At 38.8% G+C, this 27734-nt stretch overlaps 1 protein-coding gene across 5 annotated transcripts in view; it reads right to left on the bottom strand.

Annotated features, from left to right (window-relative positions):
- DOCK11 (dedicator of cytokinesis 11) overlaps window positions 1–27734 on the bottom strand; it is a 215719-nt gene that overhangs the window by 6733 nt on the left and 181252 nt on the right. For 4 of the 5 annotated variants that reach the window (XM_070784592.1, XM_070784593.1, XM_070784590.1 and 1 more), the window contains 8 exons: window positions 23435–23541; window positions 16133–16255; window positions 12965–13078; window positions 12288–12434; window positions 5614–5824; window positions 5058–5248; window positions 4520–4620; window positions 2912–3050 (listed from right to left, as the gene is read on the bottom strand). In XM_070784592.1, coding sequence (XP_070640693.1) covers window positions 2912–3050; window positions 4520–4620; window positions 5058–5248; window positions 5614–5824; window positions 12288–12434; window positions 12965–13078; window positions 16133–16255; window positions 23435–23541 — 1133 coding nt within the window. Of the gene's footprint in view, window positions 1–2911; window positions 3051–4519; window positions 4621–5057; window positions 5249–5613; window positions 5825–12287; window positions 12435–12964; window positions 13079–13115; window positions 14405–16132; window positions 16256–23434; window positions 23542–27734 lie in introns of those variants that run through there. The other variant, XM_070784594.1, reaches the window with a different exon arrangement.

Raw genomic sequence — 27734 nt, 5'->3', positions numbered from 1 at the left:
GGGACAACAGAGGATGAGATGATTGGATGTAATCACCAAATCAATGGATGAGAGTTTGAGCAAACTCCGGGAGGTGTTGAAGGACAGGGAAGCCTGGTGTGTTGCAGTGCATGGGGTTGCAGAGTCAGACATGACCGAGTAACTGAACAACAACATCAGTTCAATTTTGATTTTTAGCAAGGAAAAAAGAACTGTATAGGATGACTGCTCTAAATATCTTGATCATCATACTAGCAGTAAATTGAATAATTTGCTTTCAATTTGAATAATTTAGAGTTCAAGGCTAGGTCATACAGTTGCATGCAAATCCTTTAACTGTAATATACCAGTGAAGTTGCTCAGTCGTGTCCAAATGTTTGCAATCCCATGGACTATAGCCTACCAGGCTCCTCTATGCATGGAATTTTCCAGGCAAGAGTACTGGAGTGCATTGCCATTTCTTTCTCCAGGGGATCTTCCTGACCCGGGGATCGATCCCAGGTCTCCCACACTGCAGGCAGATGCTTTACCATCTGAGCCACCAGGGAAGCCCCTATAACTGTAATATATATTGGCTTAAAATGCTATAATTGTTTTATATTTTTGTAAAGGAGGAGTTTTGCTGTTTTTCCCTATAGACAATGGAGAACAGAACCCCGTAAACTGGACAGTTTCTAGGAACAAATTATGTAGTCTATTTGATTAAAGTATTCCCCAGATGGCTCAGATGGTAAAGAATTCACCTACAATGCAGGAGACCCGAGTTTGATCCCTGGGTTCAGAAGATCCCCTGGAGAAGGAAATAGCAACCCACTCCATTCTTGCCTGGAGAATTCCACAGACAAAAGAGCCTGGGGAGCTACAGTCCATGGGGTCACAAAGAGTTGGACATGACTGAGTGACTAACACTTCAACATACCCCAGAACAGTGAAGGTGAAGAGAGGCATATCCCCACCGTACTCAGGGGCTGAACCTGAGATACAGACAATAAAGGAAGTGGAATGATTCCCTGCCTGCCTAGTCCTGATCACCAGCCTGCTTTAGGAAGGAGACAAAAAAGGACCTCGGAAAACTGAGCAGCAAAGGTATGCCTTGGGATGGTTTACACTCACTCCTAAGTGGGCTAACAGAAGTCAAGATGACAGAAAGAGGAAACAGATCACTGAGTCCAGACTCCTCAGGCCGGCGAGATTCCCTGCCATGAGAATAGGAGAGCAGGAGACTGGGATGACTCATCTCACTGCAAGATGGATGATGAAAGTCTAGCTGCCTGGCTTCTCCATACTGAGAAGATGACCATGGTTAGAAAATTGGACTCCTGGTCACGCAGTGCAACTCTGGACTAATTATAACAAATTTCCCAAAGTCCTTTCTAAGAGAAAGCATACAAGATACCATAAGAGATAGCTAGCTCTTCTAGCTAGAGGAGAGACAGTCAAGTAGCTCCTATAGCAGAGATAGTCAACTAGCTCCTGTTTTCCTTGAAATCTCTCTTCTGCCCCTCCCCACCATTACACTGCAGTGCTTTGGCACTAACCATGGTCAGTCTATTTGTAAGGACACCCTCCATGTGATGGTCTCACCCAGGGGAGTGTCTTCAGGCAAGCAGTGAAATGCTCATACCAGGACAGAGGAGGTTCTCCTTTCTGGAACCAGCAATAAGAATGTGTTCTCTAAAGGGCTGTAGTTATCCTTGTTTCTTTTAAGGGGTCTGAATTTCATAAAAAATTGAGAGTCTGAAGAGTTTCTGAAGCAAATATTGATCTTATTGGCTGTTTTCCTTCTTAAGGAAAGCAAAGAGACATTATGTAAGCTCAATAGGGCTCAGGCACTGAGAACCAGACCATCAGGCCATGACTTTTACATCTGTGGTGAAGACGTTAAAATAGTTCAGTGACAATCCATGTATAGAGTGGTTGCAAACACAGATTTCAGGAGCCTAATATAGGAATGACGTTTACAAGGACAATTCAGGAGTACTCTGGTTTTAAGGCAAGTAGATGTATAAAAGTCTTAACTGCTTAATTATGACAGAATTTGGCTGTCAGTGGTGAGCAGATCTTTGCCTCTATATGTTTCAGATTGTGTTTTACTAAGTTAGCTATAATTGACATTAACAGGCAAATATTACAATGCTAGGTATTATAAAAAGAGTTTTGCAGGCTATATGGGTATTAAGACAATTCTTGAATTTTGGAACTCACTCAGGATCTCACCTAAACGATAGTACAGTTGTCACTCGGTATCCTCAGAGGATTAGTTCCAGGACCACTGCCCCCCTTCTCCCATGGTTATTAAACTGAGGATGCTCAAGTCCCTTATATAAAATCACACAGTATTTTCATGTAACTCATGCATATCCTCCCCTGTACTTTAAAATCATCTCCAGATTATTTATAATAGTTAATACAATGTAAATGCTATGTAAATAGCTGCCTACATACAGGAAACTAAAGTTTTGCTTTTTTGGAACTTTCTGGAAATTTTTCTTCAAATATTTTTGATCTGAAGTTGGTTGAATCCAAGGATGTGGAAGCTGCGAATATGGAAGGCCAACTGTATGCAGTTTTCTACATCTAAGACAGGGGTATTCATTTAGGGATCTGGCACTTCTCTAGGATCCTTCTTGAGAGACCTTAGCCATGCTCACAGTAGATTAATTCACACTTGCCCAACTATTCACTTCTAATGGCACTGTGGCACAAAGAACAAAATAGTTTAACATCTGAAACACCTGCTAAAGCAATTGTCAGTGATTGTTTCAAATCTGATTTGCATTATATCATTTATATGGGTAAAGAATATAAGAACAGATTTTAAAATAAGAGACTAAGTAATTTCAAGGTAATACTATTTCAAACTAATAGGTTTGCTAAGTAACACTTTAGGGACCCAGATCATGTTTTCCTTTTCAATCACCCTAATACTTGCCTGTTCATGAATAATGTCAGACAATTCTTTCACCATGTCTCTGAAATTTGACTTGAGCCCTTCATGGTATTCAATCTGATCCTCTTTAATTAACCGTTCATTTAGTTCCAGTGCAATGCTGCATGCTTGGATGAACTTCCTATAGATGAAGATCAAAGATAAAGTTTTTGTTACTTATTACTCAAAAGTCTCTCTGACAATTTAATATTTACTTTAACCACAGCTTGCCTAGAAGGAAGATTAGAACCCCATATTTTCTCACTGTGTTTTTGCTAATGCCATCTCCTAAGTCTGAAATATCTTTCCTTTTCTATCTTTGTCTTCTGGTTTCTTATCTCCTTCCAAACCTGGCTTGAAATATATACCCTCTGGGAAGCCTGCCTGCTCAATCACTTGATATGATCTCAGCTATGCTTGCACTTGCATTAATTAACATCTATAGACAATGTCAGTTATTGAAAAATAATTTATTTGGGGCTATGTACCCAGTACACTGCTGGGTGCTTATAGGCATGAAGTATCTGCCCTGGGCTGGTAAGAGTGGCGACAGAGAGATTATAATGTATCATAAAAACTTTTTTTATCATTATTTCATATGTTTATGTTTCATGTCCATAATTAGAACGCAAATCTTAGGGGACAAAGTACCTCACTGACCATTTGTGCTGTATCCCTGTCATAGCAAAGAGCAGAATCTTTTTGTACATGCCAGGCATTAATAAACATTGAATGAATGAGTACTAAGTAAGTAAGGAAGTGTTAGACGCTCAGTCATGCCTGACTCTTTGCGACCCTGTGGACTACAGCCCACCAGGCTCCTCTGTCCATGAGATTTTGCAGGCAAGGATACTGGAGTGGGTTGCCATTTCCTTCTCCAGGGGGTCTTCCCAACCCAGGGATCAAACCCGGGTCTCCTGCACTGCAGGCAGATTCTTTACCGACTGAGCTACAAGGGAATGAGTAATGGTTACTCTGTAACCTGAAACAGCTGATAATACAGAGATAGGAAAAGTAAATGAAATAAGTCAGGAGCAAATGAGTGGAGATAATCTTTCTACTCAGTCTGTTTAAATCATCTTTCTCTCTTATTCTGAATCTAAGTTCTTTTATATAAGAAACAGATTTTTCTACTGTGCAACCATTCAGACATGCATTGGCTTAGAGGGATGCTCAGTCCAGAAAAGATTATCGTATGCCCTAGAATAGCAGAATCCAAGTGGAACTAAGGATACAGGATAGAAGCAAACCTATCCAACCTTTCCTAGCCTAAATGGTCTGGAAAAGCTGTGACATGAGCTCAATCAGGCAAAGGAGGAAATCACATAATGAATGTGGGCTTGTGTTTGTGTCACAATATCCACAGCAATGAAGTCGTTGTCATATTTAACGCCTTGGGTCACTAGGATACTGTTACAGTTCTGCAGCAAGAAAGAGATCACACATTTCCTGACTACCTAAAATACCACTAGAAGGTAACTTAAACGTTATAAAAGTGAACAGATAATTTTTTTAGAAGGACATTATTTGGTGAATATTTTGATTTCACTTAAGAAGACAATGGAGTAAAAGAAAACTAGAGGTCTGATCTGAAAACTGCAAAGCACTTACCTAAACATGTCTTTCAACTCATTTACTTTTTTGGCTGGATACTTGCTAGCTTGACTGTCATTTAAGAAAGCCCTTGCATATGCTAACGGACCTGCATTTACCTAAATTACAAAAGGAGAAAAATGAGGGTTGTTAGGATGTAATCAAAAAGTAATTTTTTCATTTCTCTTTTTAAAAAGAATACAATATACAAAAATCCATACCTGAGAAACATATTTACTATTCTTACTATAAATTTATTTGAAAAAGATTAAAGCAAATCATCTGCCAAAATTATACTCTAACAAGTTACTTAACAATTTCTGCTATCTAAATATAGGGCTTAGCTATAGTCAGAGGGATTTATGTTAAAGCTATCTGACATAACAAAAAATTTACAGAAACTGAACATAATGTCTTTATTAAATTAATAAATAATGTAGAGATTTTTGCACCCAGTCAGAGTATAAGACAATTATAATTAGTGTTTGTTCTGTGCCCTTATGAAAGCAAGAGGAACAACAAGAAACATTTAATACATGGTTAGCAACCAACATACCTGCACTGAAACACAGCCCTGCAATTTAAGTTGGAGCTGAATCATGTCCACATCAGCAGAGGAGCAAAGCTTTTGCAGCTCTGCAGTTTTATCTTTTATTTCATCAGTGGCAACATCAATTGGCTTTAAATGAATCTGCTGCTCATAGTTTATAGCAATCCTCTTCTTCACATATGGAAACGAGTTTGAAGCTATTACAGATTAAGATTGACAGATGAGTTTTTAAGACAGCACATCAAATAGCCAAACTAAAACAAAAATCTATTGTGCTTAATTCTCCCCATATTTAATCTGGAAAAATCCCTTAGAGACCAAATATTGCCTTATTACTTCAGGACTGAAGGAGAAATTCTCTCTGAGACGACTCAGACTAAGCATGAATTACATATGGGAAAGGAATGGTTTATAACATAGCCATGTTTGTGTAAGTGAGTGACTGAACTGAAGGACAATAAATGATTAAAATTTTAGTTACATTTTCCTGCTGACCAGCTGCTGCTTGTATGTATCAAAAAAGATCATGTCAAACAAAGAAGTTATGCCAAGTCCTACTTACTAGTCAAGATTGTACGGCGTTTGCACTGTTCCTCTATACAGCCTTGCTTTTTGCCTGACAATGTATAAGGAGCCTCAAAAACAAATCTGTTGATATTATGGTTTCTTTCAAACTCAGTTTTTCTTTCTGTGAGTTCTTTATCATCAAAGTAGGGCTTCACATAAGTGACTTGGATATGAGCATATTTGGGATCAAGCTCTTTGACATTTACCTGGAAAGTAAGAAAGTTTTGTGTTTTATTAAACAGGAGGGAAAATGGGGTACAGGTAAGCTACTAACGCCTCTGAGATCAACTGTGGAACAGTGTCATTGAATACACTGCGAGATGAATATACACTTGGAAGAGGTCTTTGCTCTTTCTTCAAGGATTGTTTCCTTCTGATTATTAAGAAGTTACAGAAGCTATTTGGAGATTACAGAAATGTAGACAGAAAAAACTGCAATGCTACCACTCAGCAATGACCATCATTCACATTCTCATATATTTCCTTGTCATCTTTTTTTCTATGCATATATATTTATTTACAAACTGGAGATCATGCTGAGCATTGCTTTATCATTTGCTTTTTTGAAATGTTTATTTAGTTTTATTTGCTTTTATGTTACATTCAACTTCTTTTTTAATTTTTATTTTTTTAATATAAATTTATTTATTTTAATTGGAGGCTAATTACTTTACAATATTGTATTGGTTTTGCCACACATTGACTTGAATCCAGCACGGGTGTACATGTGCTCCCCATGTATTAAAATGGCTAACTGCACATTTGAATTCCACCTCAAAAAATACCTATTACAGAGAGGATTCTCAGAAGATGGCAGAGCACCAGACGTCTATCTTCTTATAGAGACAATACTTACACCGTCATTACCTATCTGATGGAACAATTTTGGAACTCTGGAGTCTGTTGAAGACTTGCAACTTCCAGGGGAAGACTTGGACAGAAAATTGCCTTAAATTTGATTTTGTTCAATTTTAACTCTGGGCACAATGGCAGCCACCCATACCTCATCCCTCAAGTACTACGGCAGATAGCTGTGTGCATATTCCTAGAACAGCTTGTAGGAGCCAGGATGAACAATGACCCTGTCTTCCAAATATTGTGAATCTGTGCTATGACTGCTGATTGCTGCTTCTGGTCACAGGGGGACAGTCAAAGAGGCTGTGGCCATTTTTATACCACCTCTTCCCTTTGTTGCAATGCCCTCCCCCTCTGCCTAAAGTGACTTTCAGGGTATTTAACAGACCAGCACCTTTCCTCTCTCTTTCATTTTCCTCTCCATCCCCTCTTAGGAGCTGGACATCCAATACTAGACTGTTCTAAGGTAATTGCATAAATGAGGGTGACTAGAAAGTCGCTGCGTATGCCCAGGGGAAGGCACAGGCTCAGAAAAGACTTGAGAAGATCCCAAATTTACACCTCAGGTGGATTCTTGGGACAGACATAGCTTACAACAATTAAAAACAACAACAAAACCCAGGAAACTCTGGGACAGGGAGAGAATCTGATTTTCAGAGGGATCACAATATTAAATACAAATGTCCAGTTTTCAACACCAAAAAAAATTGCAAGGCATACAAAGAAATAGGACAGTATGGCCCACTCAAAAAAGAAAAATAAACCAATAGACATTATCACTGAAAAAAAAGTGATAGCAGATCTCCTAGAAAAAGACATTAAAACAGCAGTATTCATGATCAAAGAACTGTGGAAAAAGTCAAGAAAACTATTTATCAACAAATGTCAATATCAATAAATAGCTAGAAAATCTAAAAGGAAATCAAAAAACCTTTTTTTCAGAGGTGAACAATACAATAACTGAAATGAAAAGTCACCAGAGGGAATTAAAGGTAAACTGCAGCAGGTGTAAGAAATAGTGAGCCTACTTGAAGATAAGATCAATGATCCATCAGAGGAACACAAAGGAAAAAAATTAAAGACGAACAGAGGCTACGGAACCTGTGGAACATTATCCAGCAGGTGAAAATACACACTAGGGGAGTACTTGAAGCAGAAAAGTGAGAGAAAGGGGCAGGGAGACTATCTGAAGAAATAATGGGTCAACTCTCAAATCTGATGAAAGACACAAAGCTCAACAAACTCCAAGCAGGGTAACTCTAAGAGACCCACGGTGAGACACATTAAAATCAAATGTCAAAAGCCAAAGCCAAAGAGAGAATTTTGCAACAATCAAGAGACAAATGGCACGTCACACACAAGGAATCCTGAATAAGATGGTCAGATTTCCCATCAGAAACTTAGGAGGCCAGAAGGCAGTGGACTGCTATATTCAAAGTGCTAAAAAAAAATCTATTAATCAAGAATCCTATATCTGACAAAGCTAGTGGAGGTGATGGAATTCCAGTTGAGCTATTTCAAATCCTGAAAGATGATGCTGTGAAAGTGCTACACTCAATATGCCAGCACATTTGGAAAACTCAGCAGTGGCCACGGGACTGGAAAAGGTCAATTTTCGTTCCTATCCCAAAGAAAGGCAGTGCCAAAGAATGCTCAAACTACAGCACAATTGCACTCATCTCACACGCTACTAAAGTAATGCTTAAAATTCCCCATGCCAGGCTTCAGCAATACGGGAACCGTGAACTTCCAGATGTTGAAGCTGGTTTTAGAAAAGGCAGAGGAACCAGAGATCAAACTGCTGCCAACATTTGCTGGATCATCGAAAAAGCAAGAGAGTTCCAGAAAAACATCTCTTTCTGCTTTATTGACTGTGCGAAAGCGTTTGACTGTGTGGATCACAATTAACTGTGGAAAAATCTTAAAGAGAAAATCTCCTGAGAAATCTGTATGCAGGTCAGGAAGCAACAGTTAGAACTGGACATGGAATAACAGACTGGTTCCAAATAGGAAAAGGAGTACATCAAGGCTGTATATTGTCACCCTGCTTATTTAACTTATATGCAGAGTACATCATGAGAAACGCTGGGCTGGAGGAAGTACAAGCTGGAATCAAGACTGGCAGGAGAAATATCAATAACCTCAGATAGGCAGATGACACCACCCTTATGGCAGGAAGTGAACTAAAGAGCCTCTTGATGAAAGTGAAAGAGGAGAGTGAAAAAGTTGGTTTAAAGCTCAACATTCAGAAAACGAAGATCATGGCATTTGGTCCCATCACTTCCTGGCAAATAGATGGGGAAACAGTGGAAACAGTGGCTGACTTTATTTTTCTGGGGCTCCAAAATCACTGCAGATGGTGACTGCAGCCATGAAATTAAAAGACTCTTACTCCTTAGAAGGAAAGTTATGACCAACCTAGACATCATATTAAAAAGCAGAGACATTGCCAACAAAGGTCCGTCCAGTCAATGCTATGGTTTTTCCACTAGTTTTGTATGGATGTGACAGTTGGACTATAAAGAGAGCTGAGCGCCGAAGAATTGATGCTTTTGAACTGTGGTGTTGGAGAAGACTCTCGAGAGTCCCTTGGACTGCAAGGAGATCCAACCAGTCCATCCTAAAGGAGATTAGTCCTGGGTGATCATTGGAAGGACTGATGTTGAAGCTGAAACTCCAATCCTTTGGCCACCTCATGCAAAGAGCTGACTCATTGGAAAAGACCCTGATGCTGGGGACGGTTGAGGGCAGGAGGAGAAGGGGACGACAGAGGATGAGATGGTTGGATGGCATAACCAACTCGATGGACATGGGTTTGGGTGAACTCCGGGAGTTGGTGATGGACAGGGAGGCCTGGCGTGCTGCAGTTCATGGTGTCACAAAAGAGTCGGACACGACTGAGAGGCTGAACTGAACAGAACTGATATCTGGCAAAACTGTCCTCAAAAGTGAGGAAAAATTAAGGCACTCCCAGATAAAGAGAGGCTGAAGGAGCTTGTCACCACTAGACCTGCCCCATGTGAAATGCCACAGGGAGTCCTGCTGGTCACAATGAAAGAACATCAGACAGGAATTCAAACCTGTATGAAGGTCTCAGTAAAGATAAATACATGGGTAATTATAAAATCTAGTATTAACATAACAATAGTAATAATTCGTTTTTATTTCTCCATGATGTAAAAGATTAATACATTATAAAATTATTACTATAGGGGACTTTCCTGGTGGTGCAGTGGTTAAGGATCCTTCATCCAGTGCAGGGGAGAATACACTGCATTAACAGAATGAAGGAAAAAAAAACACACACACACACACAATCATCTAAATCAATACAGAAAACACATTCGATTATAAAATTCAATACCCTTTCATAATGAAAACACTCAACAAATTAGGAATAGAAAGAAATGACTACAATCCTATGAAGGGCCACTGTGAAAAACCCACAGCAAACACCATATTCAATGCTGTGACAAGAGATAGAAACTTTCTTAGTAGCTTTTAAAACTTTTCCAAAAAGCCTATATTCAAAACTTCTTTATTTTTTTTCCCATTAAATATCTAGATTTCTCCAGAGAAACTTAGGAAATAGTTGAAGCTAATTATCTAAATAACACAAAGCATAGAAGAAAAATAAAAAGAGATCAAGACGGATTTTAACGTTATAAAAATGAACTAAGCATATGGTAAAACATTAAAAAAGTACACTTGAAAAGTAAAAAATGGTTTTTTTCTCCATAAGACTCTAGACTCTCTCCTTTGAGATACCATGGTTAACACTTGTATCATTCCATCTATGGCCGATTCATATTGATGTATGGCAAAAACCATCACAATACTGTAAAGTAATTATCCTCCAATTAAAATAAATAAATTTATATAAAAAGAATATATTTTGATTGGATTACATCCAAACTTATAAATATTTTAAGTAGTTTAGTTAGATCCTTTATGAAGGCAGTACCACGTCCTTAACCGTATGGACATTAGATTGTTTTGAGTTTTGTGCTATATAAACTTAAGAGCAATAAACATCTTAAACATACATCTTTATGTGTGTACATCTACAAGATAAAATCTTAAATGTGAAATTATTGGGTCCAGGAAACGTACATTTAAAATACTGGAAAATATTGCCCACTGTTCTTTAAACTGTTTGTGCCCTTAGGCAGATTTTATTCTTTGGCAAGTAAAAGAGTGTTTAAAATTCTTAATTCCACACATTAAGAAAGAAGAAGGATTTTGAAAGTAGCAACTGCTTCTTTTATCTGTTGCCTATGAAGAGTGACTAAAATATTGTGTTTACAAAGAGGGTCAGGAGTCCAGCTGCCTGATGGTGGTTTGTCATTAGTGCCTGTTGGCCAGGTTTTCAGAGGCAGCATAACGTAGAAAACTGCATGTTTTTCTGCAAGCCTGGCTTTCTAATAACTTTCCATTTATAGTATCAGTAGTGTGCTAGCAAGCCTAAAACTTGCTGGCTACAAAAGAGAAAACTTCTGTGGTCTTAAGAAGACTGAAACTGATAAGAAGCAGAGAGGTTTTGCCAAATGTTAATGAATTTTGGACCTGCAAGCATACCTGTTTTTAAATGTCTAAGGCATATGTTCAAGATAAAATCATCTCCATAAGATACAGCTAAATTTACAAAGTGAAGAGATCATTTTCATGGGGGAAAATGAAGTGTCTTTACCATCGCCAAGGGCCTTTCACTCTGGCAATGCTGCCTGTTAGCTATCAAGTGTTTTGCAGAGCACCATGCACATCACAGTCACTCGGTACGTATTTCTGGGGCCTGCAGATCTTGCACTGTGTTAAAGGGCTTTCCTACCGTAAAAATCAGCTCTCATCCTGAACATGCCCATGGTGACTAAGGACAATCAGTCATTCCCATTGTGCTCTTCTGCAATTCTGTCTATAAGGAACTATGCATTTCTAAGAAACAGCCTCTCTTGCTGGAACCTTTCTCATCCTTGCCTTGGCAGGGTCTAGTGGGATGGATCATCTTTAGATCAAGGCATCTCTCCTAAACCTACATCACTGCAAATATAGCTACTGAACTAAGGCTATCTTAAGAGTGAAATGTGTGTCATAAGATGATTTTTTTTTAAAATCTCATTTATTTTTATTTTTGGCTCCACTTGATCTTCTTTGCTGTGGCTTGCGGACTTTCTCAGGTTGCAATGAGCAGTGAGTACTGTCTAGTTGTGGTGTGTGGGGTTTAGAGCGCCAGTGCAGTGGCTGTGGTGCACAGGTTGAGTTTCCCCACAGCACGTGGAATCCTCCTGGACCAGGGATCGCACCTGTGTCTCCTGCGTTGGCAGGCAGACTTTTACCCACTGGACCACTAGGGATGTCCCACCTAAGATGATTTATTCATACAGTATGAAATTGACAATCACGAGGCACAACAGCAGTAACAATAATGGCTGACATTGGTTGAGCATGCTAGCTTCTATGCTGTTATTGAAGGCGTTTTTATGCATCAAGAACTCAATCACTTTGCATACCTTAACTAATTTAATCCCAACAACAACTCTATGAGGAAGGCACTACTATTAAGTTCATTTTACTAACGAGAACGATGAGGCACAGAGAGGTAAAGTAAATTCCCCATGGTTACACAGCTAGCAAGTGGCAGAGAATGGAGATCTGAATCCTTCTCTCTGATTCCAAAGCCCCTGTCCTTTCTTTCGGGATCTGGAAAGACTCTATTTCCCATGCCTCTCCTCTACCAGCTAAAAAAGGAAAAAGTCAGAAGCAATGTGCCACATTTGGAACTAATAAATAATGATTTCAAAATGCAGGGCATGTTACCTTGTCTGAATCCTGAATTATTTTGACATTCTCTGTACCAAATTTTTCACCATAAAGTTTAACAAGTCTCAGGGAAATCTCTGAGAGGCCGGTGAGCTTTGGCTCTTTATAGATGTACTCCTTTCCATCCTCTTCTTCAAAAAAAGACTATTATAAAGTTAAACATACAATAATTTATAAGTATTATGAGCAAATATAGCATTTAAAGAACATCCACTAAGTAATCAGCAACAATGTATTTGAAATAGATTTTAAACAATGGTACTAAAAGCCACACGCATATATTATAGCTGAAATAAATGAGAACGTTCAAACTCACAGTCATATGAGCACATCATTGGCCTGAATGTTTTTACACTAGATTTTTTATCACTTGCATACTTACCTGACTTTTATTTGAAAACTTTCAGTACTGCGTATTAAATTAACATTTAAGAAGCCTGACTGAAAATGAAACTGAAGGAAACTTCAAATCTTATATGCTGTCCTCTGACCTAGTGGATTTAGATCTGGAGACCAAAGTGAACATTACACTGAGAAAGTGTCACACCTGCTCTTGTGACAGGTGCTTTATCTAGACAGAATCCTAGGGCCAGTAACTGCTGCTATGGTACTCTAATAACTCAAAGGTGAATGTTTAAAAAGGAAAACAACTTGATGAACTAAAGAATACTTACTTGGCCATAAAAGGCAACTCTGAAGAAAGTGCCTAAAAGTCTTTTCTTTGTGTGCATAACCTCCAAAATTTTTGTGTAAGCTCCATGAAGAGTTCTGTAAACTTGAGTAAGCTTCTGAAAATATGAGAATAAACAAATTAGCTTTATCTTTTGGTTAGTTATGAAATGTCTACAATAAATGCATAAGGGGAAAAAATCAATACTATTTCCTTTCCAAAATGGTTTTGGTGGGGTCATTCGCACTCCCTTCTCCCATGGTCACAGAAAAAATGCCTTAACAACTTTAGGTGAGAGGGTAGAGCTTAAAATGGTCAAATAACACTGTAATTCTAAATATCATGCTTCATGTCATTCATATCTCAATGGTAGTATATACATTAAAAGTACTGTGTTATTGACTACTTTTTTCCTTATGTCTGAATTATTGTAACTGAAAAAGAAGCAAAATGCTTTGCTATAGCCCTAAGGTAGACAGATGTGAGTAAACAATCATGCAAACACTTTAGGAGAGGAAAGTAAAATGAAGACACAAAAATAACAGTATAAGCCAGAGAGAGGAATGCTTTTATAACAAGTTCACAGACACTTCCAAAGAATATATTCTTCTACACACTCAGAAAAAGGGAATGTACTATGCAAAGAACATTATCTAGAATGTGAAAAGACACCATACAGAACAGGAGAAAATATTTGCAAGTCACATATCTGATGTTTTCTTATCCAAAAAATATAAGGAACTCTCATGGTTAAACAACAAAATGAAAAACAACCCAATTTAAAAGTGAGCAAAGGACTTGGATAGACACCTCTCCAGAGACTATATAAAATCGGCCAACAAAGACATGAAAAGCTGTTCAAAATCGTTAGTCATTGAGGAATTAGAAAGCCAAACCACAATGTGACACCACTTCACATTCACTAGGATGGCACATTCACTAGGTTCTAATGAGAACCCCAGAACACAAGTGCCAACCAGATGTGCTGCTGGGAAGGTAAAAGGGACAACAATTTGGTGGTTCCTCAGAAGTTATAAATGGAATTACTATGTAACCCAGCAATTCCCCTCTTAGGTGTCTATCCAAGATAAACAAAAACACGCCCACACAGAAACTTACTCATAACTGTTTACAACAGCACTCTTTATAATAGCCAAAATGTGGAAACAACCCAAACATACAAACAAATTTTGGCGTAGCCATACCATGGAATATCATTCAGCCATGAAAAAGGAATGAAGTTCTGATATAGGTTACAACTTGAATGAACCTCTAAATATTATGCTAAGTAAAAGAAGCCACACACAACAGGTCACATCTTGTATTCATCTTTTTCATGACACATCCAGAACAGGCAAATCCATAGACGGAAAGCAGATTAGTGGTCACCAGTGGGGTGCGGGAGGGGATGAAGAGTGATTCCTTGAAGGAGATGGAGTTTTTCCTGGGATGAGAAAAACGTTTTGAACATAGAGAGAGGTGGTGGGAGCAAAATACGAAGAATGCGCTAAATGCCACTGAACTGCAAACTAGAAAACGGTTCACTGTATGCTGGTGAATTTCATTTCAAGTCTAAAAGGGGAGCCGGGAAGCAGATGTTCTTTGTTTCACATTCTTTCCATACTATTTTCTGCAGTTGAAGTCAATTTGAGGGAAGTTTTCCTTCCTTAATGGCTGCTCTGGCTGACACTTTTTAGCCCACCCCATAAAGAACACTGAAAACTTACTTTATCCCACCCAGGATGCTTCTGAATCTATTCAGACCCTTGCCTCTCTACAAGGAAATAGGAGTAGTTCCCCAATAGAACATATTGTTTCCTTTAATGTGTAGGGAATATACATATTTTTTCCCTATTAGTCCATTGAGTAGCAATATGTTCTCTGGGTTTCTAATAACCTGGTCTTCAACTTAAGTGTAAGACAGTAGGTACTTTGGCACTTTTACAAAGGTTCTTAGGATGCAATGCTTTGACAGAAAGAGCAATGCCGATTCTTGTCTTGTCTCATAGGCTATCCTTTGTCATCTATATAACATAGATTTAATTACTTAACTCTCACTTTTTAATATAATCATTTGGGCTGCACTATGATTTTTTAGGCATGTCCCCATATACAGCAAAAGCAGGGCAAAGAGTAGGAAGACCCAGAACCCAGGAAGAAAGAGTGAGTTTGATAAGAGCCAATTTGGAGAAGAGATTAGAACACTACACAGATGACATTAAATGTATGTTTTCACTCTGGGACACTTCCACAATGAAAGGCTACTTGTTATATATGTTTAAGGATAGACTGCTTTGCTTTTAAAAATGGCTTGAGTCCTAAGCATCCCTTTCCAGCTTAGCAGGGATAGAAAATTATGCTATGGACTCAGATTCTTGAATATAAAAAGTCCTGTTGAGTGCTGGTGGCAATAGCTATACTATGATTTTTTTACTAATTGTCCTTGATCAAAGATTTATGTGGCAGACAAAACTGGAAAAGCTCCTCATAAAAGGGTAATTCCTAGTAACTTATTATCCCCCCACTATCATCTGTTAGCAACTTCAGCCTCACCATCAAATTGAAAAGAAGTGATTCACACCTATATCTCTTCCCTGACCACATGGAAATCCAGTAACTTTTGTGTGTGTGTGTGAAGGACAACATGGATTGTTCTCTGCCATGAGTGGAGAAGGGAAGATTGCTGGATAAAACCGCTGTGAGAAAAACTGGCATAATGCTAATTTTAATTTACATTTTAAACATTGCATCCTTAATTTCATTTGGAAAATTTAAATGAATATAAGGTAGGACTTGGAGCAGGCGATGGCACCCCACTCCAGTACTCTTGCCTGGAAAATCCCACAGACGGAGGAGCCTGGTGGGCTGCAGTCCATGGGGTTGCTCAGAGTCGGACAGGACTGAGCAACTTCACTTTCACTTTTCACCTTCATGCATTGGAGAAGGAAATGGCAACCCACTCCTGTGTTCTTGCCTGGAGAATCCCAGGGATGGGGGAGCCTGGTGGGCTGCAGTCTCTGGGGTCGCACAGAGTCGGACACGACTGAAGTGACTTAGCAGCAGCAGCAAGGTAGGACTGGCATTTTAGGACTTTTCAGAATTTTTTAAGGATAGGAATTTAAGACCAAAATAAAACATATACGTGAATGATGCAAATGTTTCAGTTGCTTACCTCAAACTCTCGACGTTTCTCATAAATTGGAATGATCAACTTGGAAATTTCAGAAATTACTTCATAACGCTCTGCTTTCCATAAGCCATCCACACATTGTTCTAGCAATTCCAGCAAAACTTCCTGCATTGAGAAAAAAATGCAATCAAGAATTAGAGATATGTGAGCTCTGCGCAAATATAGTTTGAACTATTTCAAAGGAATAAAAAACAGAACGTACTAAATTTAAGGAAATGCACAGGAGTACAGTTGTGTAACTATATATTCTAAATGACATGCTTGAAATACTTGAAATTGAAACCACATTCTTAAAATTTGAAATTAATATTGACAATAGAAAACTACTATTTACTTTGTTTAGCACGTAATAAAGATGTTAACCAAACTTACATAATGTAACATGTTCAGAAGTACTTTTAAAATGGGATATGGTTTTCCAAACTGAGGATATTTAAATGTCTAACAGGGTAAATTCCACTAAGCCTACAAATGTCCATGATTTTTGCTTTCTACTAAAATTATATTTATATGCAGTTAATAGAGTCTTAAGGTAATTTCACAATTTTCAAGCTGCTGCATCAGTTACATCGGGGTTTATTAAAATGATGTGATTTTGGTCAACAATGCTTCCTTCCTAACTGTTGGTTTGAAAACCAGTGAGAATGATAGTATAATACCTCACGAGAGAGATCTCTGACTTTGCCATAATAACAGCTACTATAAAACAACCATCATAGCATGTTCTCAACAATGAAAAGATGATGCCGATTATTCATGCTATCCATATGTCTTAACAGTTTGTTTCTATCTTAAAGAGATGAATTTCAGTCCTATAAAACTGACTGCTACAACGGCTCTCAATGTATGTCCTCTAGTCAATTCTGAATTTATCTTGTTTCTAAAAAAGCTCTTTTCCTTGTGTTTCCCACCTAGCCAGTGGGTCATATCCTACAGACTAGAAAATTAAAAGCAATTTTGACTTTACTCTTTATTATAGGTTGAACTGTGTCGCTCACAAAGATAAGCTGAAGCCCTAACTCCCAGTGCCTCAGAATGTAACCTTATTTGGAAATAGGGTCACTGGAGATAATGAGTGAAGGTGACATCACACTGGAGTGACTTACTTAGTGAAGGGATTTACTGGGTGAGGCTTACTCCAAAAGGACAGAGACGAACAGGGAGAACATCATGTGACTACAGAGGCAGAGACTGGAAAGACAAGACCAACAGCCACCAGCAGAGCTAGGAGGAGGCAAGGAAGGCTGCTACCCAGAGTGTCAAAGGAAACATGACCATACTGACACCTCGATGTCAGACCTCTGGACTCTAGAACTGTGAGACAATAAAGTTCTATTGTCTTAAATCACCCAGTTTGTGTACGTTGTTATGGCAACTCTAGGAAACTAATACGCTCTCAATCTTGACTCATCTTCTAATCAGTTCATCGCCAAGTTCTGCCACTTTTACTTCCTAAATATTTCTCAACTCTGACCCTTCCTCTCCATTTCTACTCTCATTGCTAAGATTCAGGACATCATTACTGTTTTCTAACAGATCCTCCTGCCTCCAGCCTTGGCACTTTCAAATCTGTCCTCTATAAATCTGCCAGAGGGTTTTGATTAAAATACAAACCAGACTACATCCCTCTTCCCTTGTAATCTCATGGCTCCCCATCATTTGCAGAACTAAGGACAAATTCCTTCATTTGGCACACAAGGTTTGCAGTGATCTGGCTGATATTTCATAAAATCATCGCTCCTCAAGCGAGCCTTGTACCTAATACCCCAGCAGTGATGAACTACTATTAGTTTCTCTGAAGCCCCACGGTGTTGGCTTAACTTTGTGCCTTTGTCCATTCTGTGCCCTCGTGTCCTTTAATCCCTTTCACGTAGTTAACCCTGTAAGAAAAGTTAGATTTCACCTCTTCCAGGATCCTTCTCCTGATTAACACAGAGTAGCGACACGAGGCCTATTTTTCTTACTATGATACCACATTGGGTGGATATTTATCACTATACTTGCCCGTTATATATGTATCTGACTTTACAAGTTGGCTGTGACTCTTTAAGTGTAGGGACAGCACATTTATTATATTGTTTTTTTCAGTCACTAGCAGGGTGGTAGTAAATAGATGTTCATTAAATGTTGCTACTTGATAATCTATATATTAACATTTAATAGTTAAATTTTCCAATAAAAGTTGAAAGGAGGAACTTTGGGGAAATCACAAAAAAAATCTATTAAAAACTAGTAATGTTTGTCCCAGGAATGTAAAGTTGGTTTACAATTAGGAAAAAATCCAATGTAAACAGAAAGAGGCATGAAAACAGAATAAAAGAGAAAAAACGTGATGTCTAGCAATAGTTGCAGAAAAAGACTTTGAAAAAATTCAATATCCCTTCGCAATGTTAAAAAAGAATCCACCTAGAACAGGGAATCGAAGAGATTGTTCTCAATCTGATAAAGAGCATTTATTAAAAACCTGCAGGCTGAACACTCTTCTCCTCAATTTGGGAACAAGTCAAACTGCCTGCTCTTATCATTTCTATTCAACATTATGCTGAAGGTGCTAGCCAGTGTAATAAGGCAGGAGAGAAAGAAAGAGAGAAGGGAAAGAGATGAGGAAATGTGACACTATCTTTCTGTGCAGATGACATGATGGTGTATGTAGAAAATCCTAAGGAATATACAAACTACTAAAACAAGTAAGAGGATTTAGGAAGGTTGCACATCATAAGAGCAACATATAGAATCACTGTATTTATGTAGAGTAGCAACAACAAATTGAAAAATAAGATTAAAAAACCAAACAATACTATTTCCAGTAGCATCAGAACATCCATTATCTAACAAAATTTCCAGGAAAGGGCTTCTACTCTGAAAAAGCACAAAATATTGCTGGGTGAAATTAAAAACCTAAACAAGACTTGATTGAAAGACTCAGTATTGTTCAAGCTATCCATTCTCCACGCAGTGATATATAAATGTAACAAAATCTTGACAAAGCTTCCAGCAGGCTATTTTGAGGAAAGAGAAAAGATGTTCTGAAATTCTATATGGAAATCAAAGGATACAGAATAGCCAAAGTGACTTTGAAAAAGAACAAAGTTGAAGGACTAAGACTATATTATTCCATAACTTACAAACTTGCAGCATTCAAGACAGTGTGATATTGGTATCAACATGGTCAAATAGATCAGTGGCACAAAACAGAGTCGAGAAATAGATCACAAACATATAAAGAACTGAAATTTAGCTAAGGTGCCAAACCAATTCAGCAGGGGTGCAAGAAGTTTTATTTCTCCCCAAATGGTGTGGACTATGTAAAATACCTGTCTACAAAAAATAAATCTTGACTTCTATCTCATCATATACTCAAAAATGAATTCTAAAGAGACTGTAGACCCAAACATAAAACTCAGGAACAAAGTTCATAGCAGAACATATCAGGCAATATCTTCACAGTCTCGAGGTAAGTAAGGATTTCTCAGACCAAACGTACACACACAGACACACACACACATAAATAAACCATTAAAAAAGAGTAAATTGGACTTTATCAAAACCAAAAGTTTCCGCTCAAGAAAAGACTTAGTGAAGAAAATACATAAACGAATCAAACAGTGGTAAATAATCTGCAGCACATATATCTGATGATGGACTTATATCCAGAATATGGAAATAACTCCCATAAATCAACAACAAAAAGAAAAATGCACTTTCTAAAATGGGCAAAAGAATTGAACAAACATTCCACAAAAGATAAATGACAGACAAAGACTGCATGAAAAATGCTCAACACCATTAGTCATTAGAGAAATACAAATGAAAAACACAGTGAGATACCATTTCATGTCTAATAGGATGGCAAAAATACAAAAAGATTAGCAACAGCTAATGTTGGTGAGGAAGTGAAGCAGCTGGAACTCTCATCCATTGTTGATGGGATATAAAATGGTCCAACCACTTTTAAAAATTCTTGACAATTTCATATAACGTTACATATAAAACTTCCCGAGATGTATGGATGTATCTCCAAAAATTTCTGCCAACCAAAAGAGGCAAATACAAAGGTAGATACGGAATGATTTCATTTTTATGACACCAAATACTGTTAAAACTAATCTACATCAGATATTGGGACTGGGCAAACTGACTGGAAATGGGCTCAATAGAACTCTCTGGGGGTAATGCACATGTTCTACTTTTTTGTTTCTCATAGTAATGTGTTACCATGGTGTTATATGGGTGTAGACAACTGTCAAAATTCATCAAGTTGTCCACCTAATATGTGTGCATTTTATTGTATGTTAATTTTTCTTTAAAACTATTTCAAATCAAAAGTCAGAAATGCAGTGTTAAAAACAAATTAAATTATTAATGGGTTAATTCACCTACATAAAGAAGCCACTAAATGAACACTAGTTTGTATCTTTCATTTCAATAAAACCTGTAAGTCAGTGGCAGTTATTTTCCATTGGCTAGGGCATGAGGAAGAAGCCGTATTATATAAACTGAAACATAAAATGGCACTATGGAGAATATGATTCTACTGTATACCTTAAATGAAAGGCACATATAAATTATTACGGTAGAACACAAAGCAGTTGTAACAAATGTGTTTGCATAGGAAACTGATTATAGTTCTTGACCAATAAGAAATATTACTACTTTCCCTTGGAGTACAAAAAAGGGTCAGGCTTAAGGCCACTTCTATGACTAAGCTGAAGCTACTGTTTGGAAAAAAGGACGTAACTGCAGTTGTGCTAATCCACTTATCTCCCATGAACTCCCTGGAATCTACCTGCTGTGAGCCCACACAAACTGGAGATCTTACATGAAAACATCTAAGTCTAACTAAAACCCAAAAAATGAATTAATTTACCCCAGGCTTCACAGTCAAGCAATGAACTGGGATTAAAATTCAAGTATCTGACTCTCTGTTATGATTAGTTAATCCAGCAAACACGTTTTAAACATCAACTCTTCTAAGTTCCGGGAGTAAAAGCCAAGTTTACTATCCAGTTGGTCAGTGATAAAGCCGGACATTTATGTAGCACCTAATGACTTACAAAGAACCTTCATGTTTATTGTGAAGTGACCAGGATAGTATTATTATCTTTATTTTATTTCACTTAAGAAATATTTATTGATTTCATACTATGTGCTAATCATTTGGGGCTTCCCTGGTGGTGCAGACGCTGAAGAATCTGCCTGTAATGCAGGAGACCCAGGTTTGATCCCTGGGTTGGGAAGAGGCCCTGGAGAAGGAAATGGCAACCCACTCCAGCATTTTTGATGCTAGAAGGGCTCCTATTGTTATGAATCTTTTTTCATTTTCATTGGAGGATAATTGCTTTACAATGTTGTGTTCATTTCTGCCACACAACATGAGTCAGTCATTAAGTGTGTGTGTGTGTGTGTGTGTGTGTGCGTGTGTATACCCTCTCTCTTGAGCCTCCCTCCTACCCCCAGATCCTAGCCCTCTAGGTCATCATGGAGCACCGGATTCAGCTCCCTGTGTATACAGCAACTTCCCACTAGCTATGTGTTTTATATACGGTCATGTACACGTTTTAATGCTACTCTCTCAGTTCATCCCACCTTCTCTTTCCCCCGACTGTGTCCACAAGTCCACTCTGTACATCTGTGCCTCTAGTTATACTGCTGAGGAGAGACTCACAGAGAAGTAGTGGGCAAAAAAAAGAGGTAGGAGGTAAAGCTTCTAGGCATAGATCATTTTAGCTAAATGAACAAGAGCTAGCTTGAAATTGCTTATATGTAAAAAATACAGTTCATAGAGTACAAAGTGTGTCTCTGTCACTTTAAATTGCTGCATTTTATGTTTCTTAATACAACCTTAAAAAAATTCATTTCTGTGGGCCTGCAAGCACTTCAGTCTCCCCCCTTTTGTTGTTTCTTTTTTTGGTCTTCACATTCCTTAAATGTGAACGTCACTGTGATTCAGTTCTTGGTTCTCTGGTCTTCACTTGCTATGTTATCTCCCATTATCAGTGTGCTTTGCTTCTCACACAGCTATGACTTCCAGATGTAGCTCCACAACCCTGATCTCTCTCCTTAGATTCAGTTCTTAATGCCTAATGACCTGATGTTGTTTCCATTTCAATAACCTTCCACTGATACTTCAAATTCAATACTCATCAAAAAATGGACTTCATCACCTTCCCTGTAAAATTGTCCATCCATCATTATTCTATAAATATCCAAACCTGAAATCTCAATGCTACTTTTGACTCTTCTCCTACACAGCCAGCAAGTCTCCTCTTTTCCTCAGTGGTCCCTGAACCTGTCACAAGCTGGGTTTAGGCCTGGCTGCTTCACAACTGGACACTCAGGGCAGCCCACATTCCAGCCTCTGACCCCAGCCACCATCCATCGACCTCCAATACATTTCCCACATTACCACCTATTTAACCTTTCCTCCTGCTTCATTTCATCTTGTTATCATTCTGTTCAAAAACCTTTGACAGCAATTCAACATTCTAATCAATAAAGTCCAGACATTCAAAGCTTCTCAAATTCCACTACTACTCTCCCCTATGCAAACCCAATGGCTTAGCCAGAGTGATCCATTCACTGTGCCCCCTAAAATACGCCTTACACTTTCCCACCTCTTAACTTTTATCCCAGCTATTCTCCGCTGCTGCTGAAATGACTTCAGGGTATCCTCATTCTTTAAAGCTCTCTCTAGTCCTAACTCTCCTCAGCCCAAAGGTATCTCTCACCTTTGACTGCCTATTGTCTGTATTATTCAAATGACACTGTCTTGCTTTTCTCCATTTTGTGTAGGTGGGTTGTCTCTTTAGGTAGACTCTGGAGGTCAGGGATCAGCCGTATCTAATTATTTTATATCTCTTCTATCACCAAGTCCAAAGCCTTATTGAGTGAGTGACAACAGCAGCTGTTTACCATCCATATGAAGCTCAGAGCAGAAATTTTCCATCTTTAAAACACCTGGAAGCCTCCTCTCTTTAGCTGTTACATTGTTAATTCTATTTTTTATGGAGATGTGTTCTAAGTATGGTACCTGTGACCTGGTTACTGAAAGGTGATTGGATGATGATACATGGTACATTTCTAAAGCCAGACAGTAAGAACTGTTGCAGAGATAGGGCTCCACATTCCACAAAGGCACATCTGATCCCTGGGTAGTTTTAGTCCTTATAGTTCATCAACCCTTAGTTACCTTTCAAATTAAGTTAGCTGTAATAATTTCTTAACGTAAATATATTTAAAGAAGTTACATTTATCTAACTGACAATGCAGGCCCTGGAGTCTTACTTCACTATAATGGACATCCATCATTCCAGCATCCTCCTTCATTGCTCCTTCTTCATCTATGTTGGGAGTAATTTTCTTGAAGGCTGAACATCCATTAGGGAATAATTCTGTGTAAATAAAAAGCAGTGAAGTAAATTTACTTTTTAAAAGTGTTTTGTAAATGAAAGACAGACTTACATGCATTACCTATCCTTAAAAATAAACACATACTTTTGGTAAGGAACAAAGTCATAAGTGTAATTTTCTGTTACAAAAAAAACAAAAACAAAAACTTTTTTTTACCAATTCTATCTACTATATATCCTACCAGTCTTTTCCCCAAATGATGAGCTCAATATACTTACAAATAAGTTTCATTCTCTGACTATCTCTCATCTGCAATGCTTGGTATAGTAACAGTTTCCTGATATGATCTATTTATTGACTATGCCAAAGCTTTTGAATGTGTGGATCACAATAAACTGTGGAAAATTCTGAAAGAGATGGGAATACCAGACCACCTGACCTGCCTCTTGAGAAACCTGTATGCAGGTCAGGAAGCAAAAGTTAGAACCAGACATGGAACAACAGACTGGTTCCAAATAGGAAAAGGAGTACGTCAAGGCTGTATATTGTCACCCTGTTGATTTAACTTATATGCAGAGTACATCATGAGAAACACTGGGCTGGAGGAAGCACAAGCTGGAAGCAAGATTGCTGGGATGGCATCTGGTCTCATCACTTCATGGCAAATAGATGGGGAAACAGTGGCTGAGTTTATTTTTCGGGGCTCCAAAATCACTGCAGATGGTGATTGCAGCCATGAAATTAAAACACTCTTACTCCTTGGAAAGAAAGTTATGACCAACCTAGACAACATATTAAAAAGAAGAGACATTACTTTGTCAACAAAGGTCCATCAAGTCAATGCTATGGTTTTTCCAGTAGTCATGTATGGATGTGAGAGTTGGACTATAAAGAAAGCTGAGCACAGAAGAATTGATGCTTTTGAACTGTGCTGTTAGAGAAGACTCTTGAGAGTCCTCTGGACTGCAAGGAGATCCAACCAGTCCATCCTAAAGGAGATCAGTCCTGGGTGTTCATTGGAAGGACTGATGTTGAAGTTGAAACTCCAATACTCTGGCCACCTGATATGAAGAGCTGACTCATTTGAAAGGACCCTGATGTTGCAAAAGACTGAAGGCAGGAGAAGGGGATAACAGAGGATGAGATGGTTAGATGGCATCACCGACTCAATGGACACGAGTTTGGGTAAACTCCGGGAGTTGGTGATGGACAGGGAGGCCTGGCGGATTGTGGTTCATGGGGTTGCAAAGAGTTGGACGTGTCTGAGCGACTGAACTGAACTGAATATGATCTAAAAATTAACACTTTGATCCTGTGTATGTTTATCGTCTGTCACCTAAACAAAGAGGGCATGTACTTTTCAGGTGAACACTGAACGAGCTTTTGTAAGCATCTCTAGTTCCTTGTTTTACTGGAGAATTGGAAAAGTGGCCTAGGACTTGTAAAGAGAGGCAGGAAATAAAATAGATGCCAAGGACGGGGAATCCTTAGAGAAATAGGATGGGGCACTGGAAGAACCAGAGCTTTTGGAATTAGACAGACCCAGTTTTATCATTAACTGTGTGATTTTAGACATGTTTCTCTCTAGGACTGTATCTGTAAAACAGATAACCACTACTTATAAGAATTCAGTGAAAAGTAAAGTGTTTAGAGCAGTAAGGGGAGGGAGGAGGGAGGAGGGTTCAGGATGGGGAACGTGGGTATACCTGTGGCGGAGTCATTTCGATATTTGGCAAAACTAATACAATATTGTAAAGTTTAAAAATAAAATAAAATTAAAAAAAAAAACATACAACAACTGTTTAATAAATTTGTTTAACCAAAGCTACCAATAAGTAAACTAGGTTTCTGAAGATAACGTTAAATAATTGCTAGCACTTGGTATAGTGACTGCAGTTGGACCACTGGGAGGGTAAGTAGTGAGCCCCAGCTGAAAACTATTGCTGTAGGATTGTGGACCAAATTGTTACCATCAAACAAGAGTCTGGGGCTAGAAGGCCACATGGTTGCCGCACAGATTTTGCACTTAGGAACACGTCCAAACACTCTTGCTGTGGTTGAATTTACCCCTATATAAGTCGGTTGTCACTTTAAAGGAAAATTCAGTCTCCTAATAACAGAATCTGCTAGTTAGTAGAAAATCACTGGTCGCAAAGGGGACAAACAGCTACTGTTCTACAATCTAATAGTGATGATTAGACATGATGATGTTCTCACGACTAAATGTTTGGTAAGCTTCCTGGTGTTAGAGGCTGGAGAAGGAAGAAAGAAGGTTTAAGAAAGCCAAACCTCATATTGAGATTTCTCAGCATTTTGATGGAAAAAGGGTCATGTATCATGACTTGGTCTACGGGACACTCGTTGAGTAGCAGTGCATTGTGAGCAGTGCATTGAAATTTAGGAGAAAACATCCCACTTGCTTCATAAAGTGAAGGGTTAGTTAGGCAGTTAAGGAAGAGGACCCCAAAACTTGAGAACAGGTAAAGAATGTAGTCCTTAACAAAGAAAAGACTCAACCCCCTGAAGGGCTCATGCAGCTACATCCATGACTGGGGGAAAAATTCTGTCTACTCTGAGGATATTATTATTTTAAATGATTCCCACATCCAGGGTTTCTAGAAAAGGCCGGGATTCAGGAGAGGATAAAAAGGGGTCAAAGCATCTCAGGAAAGGGTCTTTCGGTGTGTATCTCAAGTAGAGGGAGGGTAAATTATGGTTCCTGTCAGAAACAAACAGGTTAAGAGCTACTTTTGGACTCTCTGGTCTATATCATCTGGTGTAAAGACTACTCTTAAGGATTTTTTCAGCTTTAGAGTCCACTCTTCTTACTAAATGCTAAATGCATATATAAATATATATGTCCCTGTTTGTTTAAGTTATCAACACCCACCAAACTAATGATAAGAGGAGTCTTTTTTGTGGGTCTTCAAAACGCTTTTTTGTGGGATTTCCCTGGTGGCTCAGACGGTAAAGCGTCTGTCTACCATGCGGGAGACCTGGGTTTGAGCCCTGGGTTGGGAAGATCCCCTGAAGAAGGAAATGGCAATCCATTCCAGTACTATTGCCTGGAAAATCCCATGGACAGAGGAGCCTGGTAGGCTACAGTCTATGGGGTCGCAAAGAGTCAGACACGACTGAACAACTTCACTTTAAAAATGCTTGGGGAAAACTTTGATTCCCTTTAGTCTTGTTTCGTTTAGTCTTGTTTCAGATGAAACAAGTTACTAAATCTAGGCCAGTGTACATCTGTTTGAGGGCTCTTCTGTGGCCCTATGTAGCATTATGTCACATGGTCTTAAAGAGTCAGCTTTAAATCTTTCTGGTATGTGACCTGGATTCCTGATTCTGCCCTTCAGAGCTGTGGCTTCTGTTTTCCTGATGTTATCCTAGGGCAAGCAAGATGCAAACTGTCCAACTAGACCACTACCTTGAGCACAAATGGTCCTGTGGACAAAGGGGAGGAGAGTTTGGAGGGTGGGAACGCTACCCTTGCTAAAATAAGACTGCCAGTTAGAAGAGGATTAGGAGCCAAGCCTCAAGTGGAGGGCTAAAGGGGAAAGGCTGTAACTGGGAAGGAACTGAGGAAAGGAAAAGCTACGCAGAATGGAAGCTGTCAGATCCTGGGTATAGAGACTTGGGAAAGCGACCAACATTACCCGATAAGGCATGACAAGAACAGACTCTATGGGAAAGGAAATTCCTTTGCCTGGGGTGATGGAGGAGCTCTACAGGCCTGAAGCTTTGCTGAATCTCGGATGCTCTGTGGTGGTGGAAGAATGCACACTTGATTCTTGTCTACCCTGGGAGAAAACAGCTGTGCACTGTCTCAGGAAGAGAAGAGGTGCAGGAGTCTAGTCTCCAGAGAATGACACCTAGAACATGTTGAGGTTTGCAGACAAAGTGAAGTAAGGAAATTTAGATCTGTTTTTTGATTATGTATTTTTGGGACTGGGAGTAACTAACACCTCATATCACCGCTTAGAGGTAACTTAGAAAAAGGGAAGAAAGTGAGATCCTTGAGATCTCTGGTACAAAGAACAAGAGCTCTGGCTGAAAGAAGTTTGCAGGTGGGAGTGAGGCAGGAAGCACTGTACCTCTCTCTCCACTTTCCCGTTCCGTTCAGTGCCTGAAGCATGAAAAGCAGGATCTAGAAATGGCCCCTCTCTGGTCTTCTGTGGTCACTTCGGGATGCCAGGGGTACCAAGTCTTTGCTCACTCAGGAGACCACCCAATG

The sequence above is a fragment of the Bos indicus genome, chromosome X (assembly GCF_029378745.1).
Source record: "Bos indicus isolate NIAB-ARS_2022 breed Sahiwal x Tharparkar chromosome X, NIAB-ARS_B.indTharparkar_mat_pri_1.0, whole genome shotgun sequence".
Lineage (NCBI taxonomy): Eukaryota > Metazoa > Chordata > Mammalia > Artiodactyla > Bovidae > Bos > Bos indicus.
The sequence above is the reverse complement of the archived record's forward strand: the minus strand, read 5'-3'. Positions and strand labels throughout refer to the sequence as shown.